At 36.3% G+C, this 17,747-nt stretch overlaps 1 protein-coding gene and 1 long non-coding RNA gene across 2 annotated transcripts; both read left to right on the forward strand.

The window, feature by feature from the left end:
• The first annotated feature begins 1,249 nt into the window (after positions 1–1,249).
• LOC131227963 (uncharacterized) lies at positions 1,250–4,584 on the forward strand. The gene is made up of 3 exons (XR_009162653.1): positions 1,250–1,350; positions 3,994–4,105; positions 4,356–4,584. It is a non-coding gene; the product is annotated as an uncharacterized LOC131227963 (long non-coding RNA).
• Positions 4,585–7,049: 2,465 nt separating this feature from the next.
• On the forward strand, positions 7,050–10,529 carry LOC131226934 (uncharacterized). The gene is made up of 10 exons (XM_058222634.1): positions 7,050–7,070; positions 7,977–8,048; positions 8,320–8,382; positions 8,470–8,529; positions 8,967–9,025; positions 9,328–9,406; positions 9,627–9,710; positions 9,805–9,915; positions 10,226–10,303; positions 10,497–10,529. Exons 1-10 carry the CDS (start codon positions 7,050–7,052, stop codon positions 10,527–10,529), a joined length of 660 nt encoding a protein of 219 aa, XP_058078617.1.
• The last annotated feature ends 7,218 nt before the right edge of the window (positions 10,530–17,747 follow it).

Consider the following 17,747-nt stretch of genomic DNA (forward strand, 5'->3'; position numbering starts at 1 on the left):
GCGAACTATGAACTTATAAATTTAAATAATGTCAGTACAAGTGTATGAACATCAATATAATAAACACATTAACTTTACAGTGCAAGTGAAATATACTAAAACATTATAGAAGTAGTGTTAATGGTATAATGAATTTGTACTTATGCTTAGAGAGATGATTAAAATATAATTAGACCATTACACTATAATGCAAATAGAATATAATAAAACTATAAACACTCTAGTAAAATTTAGAAATTCCATTACACATTGTCATTCTATATTAAATACATGTATTTCATTGTAATAATCTACAACTTCGGATCAACTATTTGAAGTACTCCCTGCACAAGTTATCGTATGCTGTAGAAGTATATGTCAAGCTGTGTGAAGCACTCGACATTATTACAGCCAACATGCCAGTCACAATAGGAGAAATCTGATCTCTCGGGACTCCATTCAGACGTACAAATGATAAAACCGCATCTTCCATTCGAAGCTTCCAGCGGTTATATTCCTCAATCAAGTCCGGAATTTGTTTGAGATTGTATAATCTTTCATCTGAGTCATCGTCGATATATTCTTCCCTACACTCATCGATCAGATCGGGTATATCTTTGGCCCTACCAGAAGAAGATAGGGCCGGAAAGTCCATCCGCAACAGCTAATAAAGTATGCTGCACGCTTCCGCTACGCTCCGGTTTGAGGAGGACATGATCACACTAACAAAAAATCGAGTAACGGCCACAAACTTTGAAAGTGTCATAGATTAAATCTTTAGCAATTTTGCTACAGATTTTATCCGTGGCTAAAACCTAATTGATCTGTAGCTAAAACCAACCTCTTCACTTGAACCTTATTAGATATTGATGGTGCTTAAAGGGCTCCATGAGGCCCATTAGAATATATGTGTTTGATCTAAGCCGTCCATCAATTCTGATATATAATTTCAATGAATGAGCCCAAAAATTATGTAAATTAAAAGTCTAAGTAGACCACACCATAAGAAATAATAAAAATTAAATTTTTATTATTAATATGTTGTGTGGTCTTTTTACAGCTTTGATCTAATTCATTTTTTGCATCAACACTTAAAATAATACTTTAAAATTAATGAATGGAGTAGATATATAAAATACATCACAGTGAGCCCCACGATCCTAAAACCGAATGTCTTAAAGGCCGTCCGTCACGCGCCCCTCCCAAAACAGAACGAAATGAATCCATCCGCCCTTTTCTCCCACGCGCAGCAGACTTCCCAAAACCCTTCTCTCTCTCTCTCTCTCTCTCTCTCTCTCTCTCTCGATTGGAAGAAGGAGAGCTGCTAGAAGACCTCCTTATCATTCAGATCCAGATCCAAATCAGTTCAAGGTAAGCTCGATTCTTTTCATTTCGCTCCTTCCACTCCTTTTCTCTCGATCTCAGATTTCCGAAAAAAGAGCTGAAACCCTAGTCTTCGCCCCTTTTCTCTCGATCTCTCCTTCCATTTTTCTGGCGATTTCCGATCTTTAATCGAGAGATTCATACCCGGAAAGCTCGTAGATGCTCGTAGATGGACTACAGCTGCTACTTTTGGCGATCCTATTCAGAAATGGAAGTTAAAGCCCCTTGCGCTCCGTTAATCGGCGTAGTCTTTTGCTTATATGCTTGTTTGCTTGTCTTTTGCTCTTTCGTTGTCATGTATATTAGTTTCATTATCAAGTTATTCTATCTGGTTCTGGATGTTCTCATGGATACTAATCTTTGCATTTCTATTCAACAGGATGATGATTTAGATGAATCGATTTACACTACAGATTTGTTGGTTTGAGCTAATCCCTTTTTCCTTTTGCTTTTCTCCGTAATCTTTCAAAAGGGGATAAAATCTTCATAATTCATTAATTCTTTTTTTTTCCCATATAGATTGCTGATGTGTTGTTGAGAGCACGTCATCTCAAAATTACAAAAGATTACAGTTCTATTTTTTTTTTCCTCCGATGAATCTGTTTTAGAGCAGTTCCATACTCTGTTTTGGAGCAGTTCCATACGTTGTTTTTCGTGTAAATGTTAAGAGGTCAGTAACATCCTAACACACCCTAAATGTGCCGATCCCATTCATTTGGTTCAAGTTTTTTCAACTGTGTATATTTTTATTTCCTTAAAATTTTCTTATGATTACTAAAATAGATTCATTCAAATCCAATGAGCAATCAAAATAAATGTAACTTCAATTGCTAATGGTATAAATGTTTCTAAGCCCATGTATTGGATTGAAGTGAATGTATGAATGCAACCTATATTTTTATGTGCATTTGTAGAGTTTTTAAGAATGGGTCTTAGACCAAACACTTTCAGTTACACAAAACTGAAGATCGCCACCGAAGACTTCAATCCTGCAAATAAGCTGGGTCAAGGTGGATTTGGCACCGTTTTTAAGGTCAGTTTGTTTTTATTCTATGTAAACTACAATGATCAGAAGATTTAAATGGTCCAGAGCCTCAGTATGGTGATTGCATGCATGTGGGGCCCAGCTGTGGATGAGGAAAGCCCACTTCCTGATGGAACAATCACAAATCTTTGATAGGTAATCTACGAAAAAAAAAAAAGGCAAACTATGAAAAGATGGTAAAGATTATTAAAAAAAAAAAAAAAAACCCAGCAGCTGTTCACATTCAATGGAACAAAAGACAATGATCAAATGGTTGGGATCTTCAAATTTGAGAGATATTTAGGTCATCAGCCATCTTTAATACTGCACTTCAGATCCATCATTTGCATCACATCCAAATCATTCAATTCCTTAGGTTGAGTATGTGTATGGAAATTGTCATACACTTTTCTACTACTACAATTTCCAAATGAAAAATGCTTGTAAGGAAAACCAATTGATCTGATTTGCACCACAGGGCACATTGTTAGATGGGCGGATAGTGGTTGTGATAACTGACTGGATACCAATTGTCATGCACTTTTTTTTTCATTAGTTTCTGAAGAGATGCATCATGAGAGACGAAAGAAAGGAGAAGCTGATAAGTATGTTGTTTACCAAACATACTTATCGTCTTAATAAGTAGAAACTAAGATAAGCTACTTGCAGCATAAGTAGCTTACGATCCAAATGCCCCCTAAATGAGATGAACTCATTTTTAAGTTGCAACCAAACAGGCCATTAGCATTTTTACAGGGGGATTGGGAATTTGGTTATTTCCACTAGTTTAAAGTGGCAACCAAACATGCCATCCAAATGCAGTCTTGTACCATTTTGTCAGTGCTAAAATTTGAACAATGCATTCAATCAATTTGAAGGAATTGTTTGTTTCTAAGTCCCTGCTATCTGCAACAATATAGAAATATTTAAATTTTTGTGTTATTTTATTTTACATGTTTACAATAAATGGTTGAGTTGTACTAGTTTTTTGTGAATGGGTTTTCTTTTGTTATTTCCTCCTATGATTGTGCCTTTTCATTGCACAAAATGCTGCATCTAGCATTAAATCATGGTAAGTGAATGCAGCTCATCCGAGTTCTTCATCATCTCATGATTAGAGAAAATTGATATTAGTTGTCATGTAATCCAGAAACCTTTAAAATGTAATGATGGCTACTTAACTTATTTGCTAGTTAACATGAGAATATACACTAGAAGATATTTCTAATTTGTTTGTTGTCCTACTATCAACTGCAACTTACCAAGATAAACAACAACAACAACAACAACAACAACAACAACAACAATATTATTATTATTACAATTAAGGTATAAAGAAATCACCACTCTGGCTGCTAGCAGCACCCTTCCCTTTCTGCTTTTGGTTACACACTAGTGCCATTTTGTACTACAAAATTCTTTTAATTTACAGATTTTGTGAAATGATTCTATGCAATTGCACTATTTCTATTCATTACAAACCCTTGTGAACGGTTTAAATTACAGAATTCTTTATGCTCCTCTTAGTAGTGCTTCTAAACCTGTTTTAACAATGGCTTAGTATTTGATTTTTTACTGACAAATTTACTTAAATATACAATTTGCAGGTTCAGACTAGAGCCATGTCTTTGCAAAAATATATTTGCTCAAGGGAGGATATCTTAAACTATGCTACCAAGTTGCTAAAGGCAGAGCTCCCTCTTTTTGTGAGGCTTCTTGGTATGTAGATTGTTTGCATGTTATGCATATTAATCATGGGATGTTACAAGGTCCATGCATGCACCTTGAAGCATAGTTCCAGTCCTAGTTGAACGATAAGAGGATTTGACTTAGGAGTCATGCTATGAAAGGGTGGTGTAACAGAGAGTTAGGAGGGAAAAGAAACTGATATTTTTCATTCTACTCATTTTTTTTTCTTGAGTATCCTATCATGACTATTGGGAACCCTTGTTTGATGAATTCATTTCAGCTCATCTAATGAAGAATACGACGACAAGGAAAATGTTGACCCTCATCTGCACAAGGTGGTCGATGTTGGGTTCGAACTTTGCTTACCTATCAAAAAAAAAAAAAAAAAGTAATAGATTAATCGACTTCCTGAACAATTCTATGCTGAGGTTGACCTATTCAATTAGTTAAATACAGGTTCTTGGGTTATGGGATTTGCTCAAGTGAAACTGCTGTTGGGTACTGTAGAGTAGACGTTACATGATTAGATTATTAAACTAAAATGCACGTACATATGTATCTGTACACATGTGTGGGTATATTCAGAATGATATTATATGCTCTGACATGCTTTTCCTAAGTTCCTAATGACCATCAATTGAGATGGGTTTCATGGTTGTCAATTATGTACGTTTCTGAAACACCTGTTGGTAACTTTGGCATTCTTTTGAACCATAACTGGAATTTCATTAAAGAGCCACAAGGAGAAAAGATACAGGTTTACAAGGTAGAATTATCAATAAAAAACCTTCTCAGGTAGCATTTTCTGTCCCTTTTTTTGTTGTTTAAATGGATTTTTTTTTTTTTTTGGTCAGATTCTTATTTATTTGAAGTTCTTACAGGGTGGTGTATCTAACCTTGTTCATTTCAAGGTCTTCATTCATAGTACTTCGATGCGATCTCCATTTTTTTGACAAATTGTGTGATCTCTCTCCTGGGGCAAGTTCATTTAGGACTTCATTCTTGAAAAATTATTCTTTTAGGAGCAGCTTTTGCCCAGCTACCACTCCTAAACCTGTCCTGTCTTGAATCCTCTCCAATTCATACATGCTCATCCATCAGTTTTCATGCACTGTGCCATTAATAGAATCCTCCATACTACTACAATTGCTATTGAAACGTATTTAAAAATAATCAGACTCATCCCACAAATGACTTTCTTAATGCACAAACTCAATTTGGCAGAATTAGATAGAAGGTTAACTGAGTTGATACTGAACTTAAACTGATCTTTATATATATATAAAATTTGGACACCATGCACAAGCCCTGCCAAAGCAAGTTGACCCTGCCAAGTTCCTCATTTTATCCATGCATTTTTTTTTTTTTTAAATTATTTTTTTATATAGCATTGATTGAAGTTATGCGTATTGGATTTCTTTGTGTAAGATGCTTATTAGTGATGTTTTTGGTAAAATGTTGCTTTCGTAACTCCTTGATATATGTCTTTTAGGTGTAACCAGATAAGTTTAGCTATGCATGCGTAAGGATTCATATGAAATAGAGTAGCAGTGCTTAGGTGTCCTGTTTTTATTGATTAAGAATTGTAATCTCATTGGTCTAGAGTCTTTTGATGCTCTTTAGTGTTCTTATGAGTGAGTACTGCTTCTCTTAGCAATTCTATAGTTCTAAGGATTTCTTGAAACTTATAATGGAGGGATTAGTTACTTTCTAGTATTAATGGGGTGATTTTGGATGTATGTTGTTCCATATTTATGTTTTCATAGCTTACAATATTTGTGTGAGGTATTATCTGATGCTGACTGAACAAAGTGACCATATTGTGATTTGAGGTGCATCTTGATAGATAAATATAGAATTAGAGTTGGTTGTAACAGTTTATGAAGTTTGCCATTAATTGTTAAGGAACTATGATATTTGTACTATACTTGATATGCTATGTTGAACATCTAAGCCATCCAGGTGGGCCTCACCATGAATCATTTGGCATGAAATAGAACCATTTCACTCATGGTGTAGGTGACCCATCAAAATCCATATACTAGTGATCTGAACATACGTGCATGTGCAGCCCCCCCTGATGCTATGAGGAACATTCAAGTGTCAAATGCATCTTATAATTCAAGCACAGATGTTACATCTTCCCCTGAGATGATGGAACATGATCTCTACTGTGCTATTCAGAGAGGCGTTAATGAAATGATATGGAAATCAGATGCTTTGAAGGATGATCAGAAATGTGCAGTTTCACATGCGGAAGAGGGTTTGATGAGAAAAGAATCATCTGTGCTTGGAGAATATGTTGCATTCCTATCAGGAGAGACACCAAGACATCCTCCAGCTCCCCTAGCTCCTGAGGGTGACCTTTTACATGGCGGAAATGTATTGTCAAAATCTGCTATTCAAACTGCTGTATTTGATGGATTTGGTCCGATAAGTTGTGATGGAATCCATGTTTCCATAAAGAATCTAGGTTCCTCATAAGGTAACAACTCATTACTTCTTGCTTCTTTTTGAAAATGATGCTGTATCTCAGTTTTGTAGTAAATTTTCTGAGATTCATTGCTTTCTTTCTAGGCATCACTTGTCAGACTTGTCAAAATTCAAGTTTTCTTCTAATGATGGGGATGAAGGCAAGACTTCTTTGGGAGTTTCAGATGCCCTTCATCTCCCTAGTAGCTCAGCCTACATGCAGGAAAGATGTGATATCGGGAGTTCTATGGAAGAATTCAACATTGAACCGTATAAGAAGCGCTTGAAGCTAGCTAATAAGCCACCTAGGACTTTGCAATAACATTTCACCTATATGTTGTTTGGATGGAATAATATCACGTTTGAATGGGCCCTTTAAATGTTTTTTTTTCCATATTTCTATTCCAAATAGAAACTAAAATTTCAATTTGAAAAGTGGGTGTGATTCTCATGTTTTTCTCCACCCACATAATTGATAACAAAAATGCAAGCCATTTGATCAATGACCAGTGAATATGCACAGGTTTATGAATGGGTTAAAATAAATGATTTAGCCTTAGTTGTTGAGAACTGAGGTTAAAAAGTGAATTTAGCCTCAGTTAATGCCAACAAAGGCTAAATCCATCTTTAGTCTCAGTTTTGCCTCAGTTACCAAAACCGAGACTACAACTCCTGTGGCTAAAGGATTTAGCCTCGGTTGTTGAGAACCGAGGTTAAAAATAGATTTAGCTTCAATTGGAGGCAACTGAGGCTAAAATTTGGATTTAGTCTCGGTTGGAAACAATGGAGGCTAAAATTTTGATTTAGCCTCATTTTGAGACAATTGAAGCTAAAAATGTTCTTTTAGCTTCACTTGAATAACCAAGGCTATAAAAGCCGTTTTAGCCTCAGTTGCTAAAACTGAGGCTAAAGCCTTTAGCCACGGGGGTTTCAACCTCCGTTTGGATAACTGAGGCAAAACTGAGGCTAAAGGCTTTAGCCTCAATTTTTAACCTTTTTAGCCACAGTTTTGAACCGAGGCTAAAGCCCCCTTTTCTTGTAGTGCTTGTTTCTTGTTATTGTAAGCAGAGGCTATAACACCTCAGTTCTGTTGGGCCCACTGACTTGTAGGTGCGGCAGCCACTTAGTCCATCTAGTATCACTATACATCTTAAAAATCAACTCATCCAAAGCCTCAAACACAAACTTATGATGGGCATCTCTCCCATTGTTGTCAGTGGTGTGGCCCACAATTTTTATACTACAGATGCTGCACACAAGTGTCAATGTGGGTCACGCAGTAACATGCCAACCTTGGATGTTGGGCCAAAAGGGCTGGGTTACTTGGAGAATCCATTGTGCATTTTTGGAATGACTAATGATGAGTGTTGTTTATGGGTCTGGAGATTTTTCCTTTTGTCTCTTGTTTCTTTTCCAAATTCTGCATCAGTCCTGCTGGTTTCCATCTTCCTTGCTAGATCGAGAAAGGCCATTGCAACTTGCAAGAGCTTTAAGAAAAAAGGTATGTGCTTTGTTCTCACATCAATACTACCATTTCATTCAGCTATTTGTTTTTTTATTGGCATGAATGCTGCCATTTCATTCACTTATTGCTTAGAGCTTTTTTATGTCAAGTTGATTTCTGGCACGGTTAACCTATGTTTGAAAAATCAAAATTAACAGGGAATTCTACTAGGTAGATTCAATATAAAAAAAATTAAAAATAGGACTAGTTGGATTATTTTTTTTAGTAATTGCATAAATGCACTGATTTTGTGACTCTCAATTCTCAGATCTCAGTTGAATTAATTAACTCAATTGTGGAGGATCTCTTACATATTAGGATGCAACTAAAGGTTATTCAGGTGAAGCAACTATGTATGTTATTCAGTAATCTGGCTGTCCGTCCAAACATTATTCAGTACTTTGTATTTGTATGGTAGGCAAGGTTGGTGCACCCAGATAAAAATCCTGGAGATCCAAAGGCAGCTCACAATTTTCAGGTAATAGTCTGATGTCCATATGGAATTCATGAACGTCAATCAAAACCTTCCGAATTGTGAACCCCGTAGATTGGTTGTGATCCAAAAATCACATAGATTGGTTGTATTAGGTCTCTTTCTCCCTCTGTCTCTCTTTCTCAATTTCTCTTCCTATCTCACATATGTTGGGCCTAATTGAGACTAGATGTTGCTTTCTTTTGTTTTTTGTTCATTGACTTTCACATAACAGACCTGTGCTCTATTTCCAGTTGGGCATGTCCTCTTGCATTTTCCTTTTGGCAATATTACAATTATCTATTGTATTATTTTCAGATTACCCTTTTTGGGTTGGTTGATAAATTGAAGTTCTTCTGAACTAATTGATTTGAAAATTACAACCTATAATATCTGTTTTATGATCTGTTACAAACACACATTTTCCTATTAGGTTTTTGCAGCTTCTCATTGAAAAACTGTGCCTACATGCCTATTACTTGGTAGATTTTGATAAATTGAAGTATGCATTCTGTAAAGTAGACTTCTTCTTTTTTTTTGGTGGGGTGCATGTAGTTCAAGTGGTCAGGATTGATCCTAGGGTGATTTGGATTGGAAGTTTTGGACTGCTTTTAAATACCCATTTGGGGGCTGGAATCCAATTCTCCAAAAATTGCATTTTCTTGGATCTTGATTGGTTCAAAAATAGTTTTCTTTTAACAGGATACGGTGCTCTTAATCATGTAGCTTTACATTCCTCTTGGGTGGCATGACATGCTGCTTATGTTATGAACATGAATTATTGTCATTTTTTTTTCTGTTCAGCACTGAATGCCAGATGGTTATGAATGTACTCTGGACAAGATTGACTGATTCTGGCCGAAACTGGCGCCATGTTTATAAGGTACGGCTACTCTTTCGTGCCACTTTCCATGTCTTGCATGTCTATTTTTATCATTATCTTTTATCAGCAACCAAAATTTTCTTTTATGTGAAAAAAGAATGATATCCATATTTATCAATGCAATGGTCCAGTTCAAAGCTTCTATTCCTTTCTCAGACTTCATTCTTTTCAAGAGTTTTTCTCTTGTATATCAACTGTGAGAAACATCTCCCCCTCACAGGCATTGACTGTAATAGAGTATTTAGTGGCGAATGGATCAGAACGTGCAGTTGATAACATCCTAGAACACACTTGCCAAATCTCAGTAAGGCGTCTTTTATATTTTGCTAATTGCTGCAGTTTTCAATTCTAGTGACATTAATTGTATTTGTTTTCCTGATTTACTCTTATTTGTGAAGTCAATCTCAGGTTTTGAATACGTTAAGCCTAATGGAAAGGTTATGCGAATCAATGTGAGAAAGAAGGTTGAAACCAGAAACAAGAAGTCAGAAACAAAGCTGCTGCAAACCGTGATAAGTGAGCATGTGGAACCCACATTTAGATAGATATTTTATTTGAATTGTCTCTATTCAATGAATGAGATTCACAGTCGCTGCTCTTTTCAGGTATTTTGGACTGTCCTCAACTGGAATAACTAATATGTCAAGTTCAGCCTCACATGGTAGTAGCAGTTTCAATTTTATAGTGATGCCTCTTAGAATAGTGCTATTTCTTTCTTTTTATTCTGAAACACTTCTTACCAAGACTTTGACGACACTTGTCATCAGCTTATCTCTGATCAATTCAAGTCATTGGGTCATTTACTTGTTAATAATGCAGCCTCTAGCATCATTTCTCACAGCCATGGAGGAGTATGTGAAGGATGCTCTAAGAGCTTCATCAGTTCGCAAGGATCGGGTATGAAAGTACTCTTGGTTTAACCATCCGACATGTCCATGCATGATGTGGCCAGTCATCTACACTGCTGGTATTAGTAAATAACCTGCAGATTGGTATTGATCCCTGCATTTGGTAGTGACCTAGGTAATTGAATGAATAACTAATTGTAATTGATTGAATGAATGATTATAATTATTTTTTTTTAATGTAGGCAATAGCTACAGATATTAACCGTAGCTGGTAATCTGACAACCGTAGCTTTTATTAAATTCGGCATATTGCTACAAATCCAGCACTACTTTTAACTACAAATATTGTCCGTAGCTGTACCTACTTTTCACTATAGAAATGATTGCTACGAATTATATCTGTAGCTATTGGAATTTATAGCTACGGATTAAATCTGTCACTATAGGTTATAGACCTATTGTTATGGCACCTACAACAGTCGTGCTACGGACTAAAACCGTAGTCATAGGTATATGGCTATGGTTTTTATCTGTAGCCTTTGCCTTATTTCTAGTAGTGTTAGAAATTGACTCAACTGCAAATGTGGATTATAAACAAGTCAATTAAAGGAATAAATCATAACTTGTAAAACATGTATACATGTAATAATCAAATTATTCGAATTGAAAAATGATATGTAAATCATGTGTACATTTAATATTCGTTGTCTGTATTACTATCGCTTAGGACTATTTCTTCTTCACCATCACTATTGCTGATCAGTATTTCCTCTTCATCATCTGCAAAGTCATCATCAATGAAATCAATATTATTTCTAACAATGCCATGTATTATTGAGGCATCAACATGATCAGGTGGCACATCATCTCTGTCCAATTGCACCACATCAATATTAACATTTCAACAGTTCATTTATCCTCAGATGACATGTCTTCTTGATATGCTTATTCAACCCTAAACGTTTCATTTCCTCGGTCCTCGCTATCTTCAACGTCTGGTTCGGGAACGTCAAATACGTTCCTGAGCTTTATTTTCTACACCATGTGCCAAGAGCCGCCTAACCTGGTGTCAGCGAGGTAAAATACTTGTTCAACTTGGTTGGCGAGGACAAATGGGTCGTCCTTAAACCACTTCCTAGATAAATTTACGCTCATAAAGTAGTCGTCAGTCTGTATTCCCAACTTCACTAATCACATTTAAATAAGTACACCCGCTTTCTCATACAATAACTCAGCTCAATAATATCCGTCAAAATTCTATAAAAGTCAATTTTTACCTCTTCATGTGTTCCCTTCACAACCACCGCACTATTTTGTGTAGACCTATACTTCTCACGCTCTTCGATGTGGAACTGAATCTCGTTTACAATACAACCTGTATATCTACATACATGTCTACCAGGGCCACACGCCAGTGAGTAGGGTACATCAGACGCATCCGCAGAGTTGCTAGCGCACAACGTCTTCATCTATTATCACGTACAGAATGTAATTATTTAGAAATTTTTTTAGGTTTAAATATTGTGCAATACAACAAAATTCTAAGTGTGGTGAGATACAAGGTGAAATCTTACACATTTTGTGAACCATTCTGGAAACTAATCCTGATGCATTTGATCATAATTTGTAAGGTATTGGGACTTCATCTCCTCGATGTGTTCGCTACACATAATTGGCACGTATCAGCAAGAAACATTAAAGATCATCGTATGTAGAGATACAATTATCGAGAGATTTGACTTACTCTACGTACGACTCTATAATTTACAATTGTACAATACATACCACCACGCCTTTGCTTGATCCCCAAGGTCCATATCCTGAAACGTCGGGGATCTTAAAGGACGGATGTTATGTGCGAATACAGATATGAGTCCTTGTTCATGCTCTTGCCCTTCGTCGGTATTTCGATCTTCTCGATTGAATCTAGTCTCTATGCCACGAAGATACATGGAGTAAAATGTTACTCATTATCAATGTACGCCTCAACAATAGATCCCTCTAGATGTGCCTTATTTCTCACAAATCATTTTAGTGTGTGAAAGTATCTGTATACAAAACTATTATGTTATACGTATGAAAACATGGGTATATGTAGTTTATGGAATAGATAAAAAATTTAATAGGTTCTACCACCTTTCGATTGGATACATCCAACGATATTGTACTGGATCTGCAAGTTTCGTCTCATGCGGTAAATGAATCGCTAGGTATACCATGACATCGAAAAATGTAGGTGAAAATATTCTTTTAGGTTTACAAAGGATTACAACAATGTCTTTTTCCAGTCGTTTAATAACTTCTACATTCAACGATTTCAAATACAAATCCTTAAAAAATATTCCCAACTCAATCAGCGCCGCACTGATATCCTTGTGGAGGAATCCATGAATCGCAACCGGTAGTAGACATTGTAGAAGGACGTGACAATGATGACTTTTCATTCCTATTACCTTACAATCCGTAATGTTTACGCGCTGAGATATATTTGACGCATACCCATCGGGAAACTTCACCGATCTCAAGCATTCACATAAACGCTTTTTCTCTAGTTTTGTCAATGTGTAACAGGCTGTTGGTATAATATATGAATTTTTATGAGGTTGCAAGTGAAACTCTTTCCTTAAACTCATTCCTTGTACATCTAATCAAGCCTTGAAACTGTCTTTTATTTTCTTATTTATGTTCATCAATGTTTCGAAGACAATGTCACATATATTATTCTCAATATGCATGATATACAAGTTGTGTCGCAATTTTAGATCACTCCAATAGGGCAATTAAAAAAAATGCTCTTCTTCCTCCAGTTATACTCCAATACTGTATATTTCCTCTTCTTCAAGTGTGATGCCTTACCAAATCTAACTTTTCCAATGTTACTCAGTTGTTGTATCACATCTTCTCCAGATAGCTCTTTCGGTGGTGGCTTATGATCTTGTTTGCCATCAAAGATCATCGTCTTCCTGCGCCAATTATGATCACTTGAAAGGAAGCGACAATGACCCATATAACACAATTTTTTTATATTATTTTTTACCATGCTTCAATGAAAATGAACAAGTCTCAATATTACATGTAGGACAATTGAAATGTCTGTCCTACAAATGTGTCATACGTCTGTACACATTGACTCCACAACTCATTTAACTCATCTACTAATGATTACAAATACACATCAATGTCATTCCCAGGTGACCTGGGTCCAGGAATAAGCAATTACATCATAAAAAATGACTCCTTCATACATAACCAAGGAGCTAAATTATAGGGCATAAGTACCACTGACCACATACTGTACGAGCTACTCATATTACCAAATGGATTAAAACCATCACTTGCAAGACCTAGTCGAACATTGCGAGAATCCTCTGCAAACCAATCATATTACTTGTCAAAATTTAGCCAGCCTTCAAAGTCCGCAGGGTGCCTCGGTGTACTATCATCATGAACGCGTTTCTCCTTATACCACCTCATATCTTCAGCCGTCTTGCGAGATGTAAACAATCTTTGCAATCTAGGTTTCAATGGGAAGTACCTTAACACCTTTTGCGGAATTTTCTTACGCTTGGCTTCGTCATACTTCCACCTAGACTCTCCACATTCTAGACACTCTTCAATATTTTCATCCTAGTTCCAATACAATATACAATCATTATATATGCATGTATGGGGATGTAACTAAGGCCCAAGTCTCGCATCAAGGATTTTGCCTCATAATGAGACTTAGGCAATATCTCACCGTTCGGTAATGCTTCTTTCAACAAGTCAAGTAATATGTCGAACGATTTGTTATTCCAATAATTTATTGTCTTTAAATGAAGTAACCTATAAGAAAATTCAACTTGGAGAAATTCTCACACCCCGGATAAAGTGGACGTTGCGCATCTCTCAACAACCTATTAAACTTTTCTGATTCGACATCATCCATAGGAGGAATATCTTGGTTACTACTTGTCGCTGCAAAATCAGTATCCGTAATTGTTTTCCTGAATACATCCCCTATGATATCTTGCATTTCGTCAATGTCTTCATCCTCATTATCCAGCACAATTGGGTTAACAATGACTTCAGTGGCCTCAACTCTTTGATGGATATCTTTACCATGATGGATCCACCAAATGTAATCCTGGTTAATCCCAACTAGGAACAAATCGTCTTCTACTTTGTTTAAAGTCTTATGAACCATGTTCTTGCATTTTCGACATGGATACCTAATCCTACTACCTGAATCTGGTCAATTTCGTGAAAATTCCATAAACTCTTGAACCTCTTGTTTACACTCTGGGCCAAACCTGTTCTTAGCTCCTATCCAACTCTTATCCATCTCTACATAAACACAGGCCTGTCCAAATGACCAAGCCACTCCAATGCTGTCCATATGAAATGGATAGTTTCATCATGGTCATAACAGCGGTTCCCACCTTCTAGGGACCCCCACTCAACATCCGGATAGCTCCGACGCACATCCGGGTCTACTCCATCAATTCTGAGCTAATATATAAACACGGGTCTGTTCAAATAGGCAAGCCACTCCAATGCTATCAATAGGAAATGGATAGCTTCATCATGGTCATAACAGCGGTTCCCACCTTCCAGGGACCCCCGTTCAACATCCGGATAGCTCCGACGCACATCCGGGTCTGATCTATCAATTTATCCTAAATTAGTTACCCATCCAAGGTTGGATAGATTGTAATACTTTCATATTCTCATTTAAACGTCCACACCGAAAATTCGACAGCATCTCCCCATGCCTCTCCAACTAAGTTGATCTTACATTACATTCCGATGCCAAATATCTAAAGCAATGTAAAGATATTTGGCCTTGGATACGGAACGTAAAAAATATATTCAGAGAGAAACGAGATGGACCGCGGATTTGGCATGAACATTTAAATAGATTATATGAAAGTATACTATCCATCTAACCTTGAACTGTCCAAAATGGGACAATTTGAGCGATTTCTATGCTACCAAAAACACACCATATCTATCTATGGCCATATAGAAATCCTCAAACGTGTAACTAATTATCTAACTTACAAATCACAATTACAAGTAACAACTATAAACTAACAAGTCACAATAATAATTTTTTTAAAAAATGTAATACATATTAAGCATCACTAAGTGAAAGTATAATAGTTTCTTGAAATAATAACAAACTCCGTCATCAACAGCCATGGACAATCATAATCCATCCAAATGAGTCAAACGAAAGGAAGGCAGCTTCATTCTCAAAAACAAAATACAATAAAAATAACCATATATACTTACCAGTATTCATACTACCTCCACAACATAAACATATGTTATGCAACAATCATCATATAATAGAGAATTCGACAAAATCGGAACAAGGTATTATTATACCTAGCATATTAAAAACAACATAAAAGGTAAGTAAAGCAAGAAACATCCATAGGAAGATATTGAGGGGAATGACATGAATGGTGATAGCATGATCTACATGTATATGTGTTTGGTTTGATCCTACCACCTATGTGTTGTGGGACGATGAAATAATCATGCTTAGGAGTTTTGAGGATTCTGTCTCCATATGAACCCTGTCCACATTTCCACACTTTTCTAAAGTAAAGAAGCAGTTTGTTAGTAAGTATGGAAGTTCTGTTTACTTTCTACTGGATTCTGGTTTTGGGCCTTCACTGTCAGAATAGACATCCCCAAATTAGAATCAACATCTTACTTTGAATGAATATATGCCCCCTTAGTTGGACAAAAGGGCTTCCTTGAGCTATGTTTTGGCTTTCTGTTTCTTATTTATTTATTTATTTATTTTTATTTTTTTGGTGAAATCTCAAGTTACGCTGTGGATTAAATATATGCCCCCACTGATCGGATGTTGGCATGGCACTCATGGTTATTTTTGCTCTTTATGTTAGTGATATGATCGCCAATTTTATTGTCTGGATATACCTGCAGCTGTCAATAGCAGCTTTGGATAAACGGCCAAGTTATGATGCTATTAAGGGAGTAAATGTGACTCCAACAATGTTTTATAACATTGGTGACCTTGAGATTCAAGACAATTTGGCACGCCTATGGTATTACCCTTAACCTTCGGACAGCGGCCAAGTTATGATGCTATTAAGGTAGCAAATGTGACTCCAACAATGTTTTATAACATTGGCGACCTTGAGATTCAAGACAATTTGGCACGCCTATGGTATTACCCTTAACCTTCGGACAGATTATGAATCAACCTTCTCTCTCTCTCTCTCTCTCTCTCTCTCTCTCTCTTTTTTTTTTTGGTCAGTAGTCTAGGTACTCTATTTTTGCACCGATATGAGTATCACTAGTATAAGATGGGCATTGGCATGTGCATGAGCATCGTAAGACTGCTCCCAAGATAACAGTGCAAATGTTTTCATGAGGTTTTCAGTCTCCCAGTCTTTCTCAGGGCTTGGGGTTAGAGGCGTTCAATTTAGATCGAGATGCATCCGACTCTAGCATGCCGACGCACGTATCACACTACCAAATTTGAGCCAATGGATTAGAAAACAAATATTACATAGACCATTTGAACTAAGGAGTAGATTGTTGGAATTTTATTGGGAGGTTAAAAAAAAGGCCATGGTCTAAATTCAGCCAACAAATATCGATTGATCTTGCATTAGGATCAGTTAACAAATCTTATTTTGAGATGATATCTATCTACAACAGGTCCCACAATTTGTACGGTTTAATACCAAAACAATGGATCTTTTCCCGTTTTCCAATAATCCTCCAATATGCATCCAAATAGACAGTCAAAATTGATTGATCTAGACTATGCATCAGGCTGAGAATGCGCTTCATGGTCCACCATTCAGGGGCCATTTGGATGGGAGTAAATAGAGACAAATAAGAGGAATTGAGAGTAATTGGAGGTCAATAGTTTTTAGGAATATTTGGGTGGGAGTAAATGCATGGAAATGAAATGAATTATGAGTAAATAGGCCTGTAAATGAAATCCCATCTCAAAAGAGATATTTGGAAGTAAATGGGGTGAAACGGCTTTTTGGGCTCCCTTGAGGAGTTGTGGAGCCGCACAATCCAACAAAGGTATTGCTATGCACATGTTCTGCCATACATGTGACACACTAATGATACTTCGAAACAATCCTATTATCGGCCACATTAGTAAAATCACACCAATAGAATGATATAAACCATCCAAAGCTTGGCCATCTAAAAGAACGGTTAAAAAATATTGGCAAGTCATTTGTTTGTGATCCTTACTTTTGTGGTCCACTAAATGCTCAGAATTTCCTTTTTTTTTTTTTTACTTAAGTATATATTTCAATGACTAATTACAATCATTCTATCAAATATAACATATACACTGATTTGGGATATTAAAGCTAATTTGGAAGGTCGCGTGTGTTCATGTGAATATATTAAAAAATTCCAATGCATTCTAATTTCTCCCTTTTATTCACATCCAAACACAATATTTGGATTTCAAATGCATTTCATTTATTCCCATCCAA

This window comes from Magnolia sinica, chromosome 15, assembly GCF_029962835.1.
Source record: "Magnolia sinica isolate HGM2019 chromosome 15, MsV1, whole genome shotgun sequence".
NCBI lineage: Eukaryota > Viridiplantae > Streptophyta > Magnoliopsida > Magnoliales > Magnoliaceae > Magnolia > Magnolia sinica.

Bases quoted from the DNA above. Each gene is read 5' to 3' on its own strand.
- LOC131226934 (XM_058222634.1), top strand. From the start codon at position 7,050: ATGACCAGTGAATATGCACAG. The intron at 8,383-8,469 runs GTTATTCAGGTG...TTTGTATGGTAG, and splicing joins ATATTAGGATGCAACTAAAG to GCAAGGTTGGTGCACCCAGA. The intron at 10,304-10,496 runs GTATGAAAGTAC...TTTTTAATGTAG, and splicing joins CATCAGTTCGCAAGGATCGG to GCAATAGCTACAGATATTAA.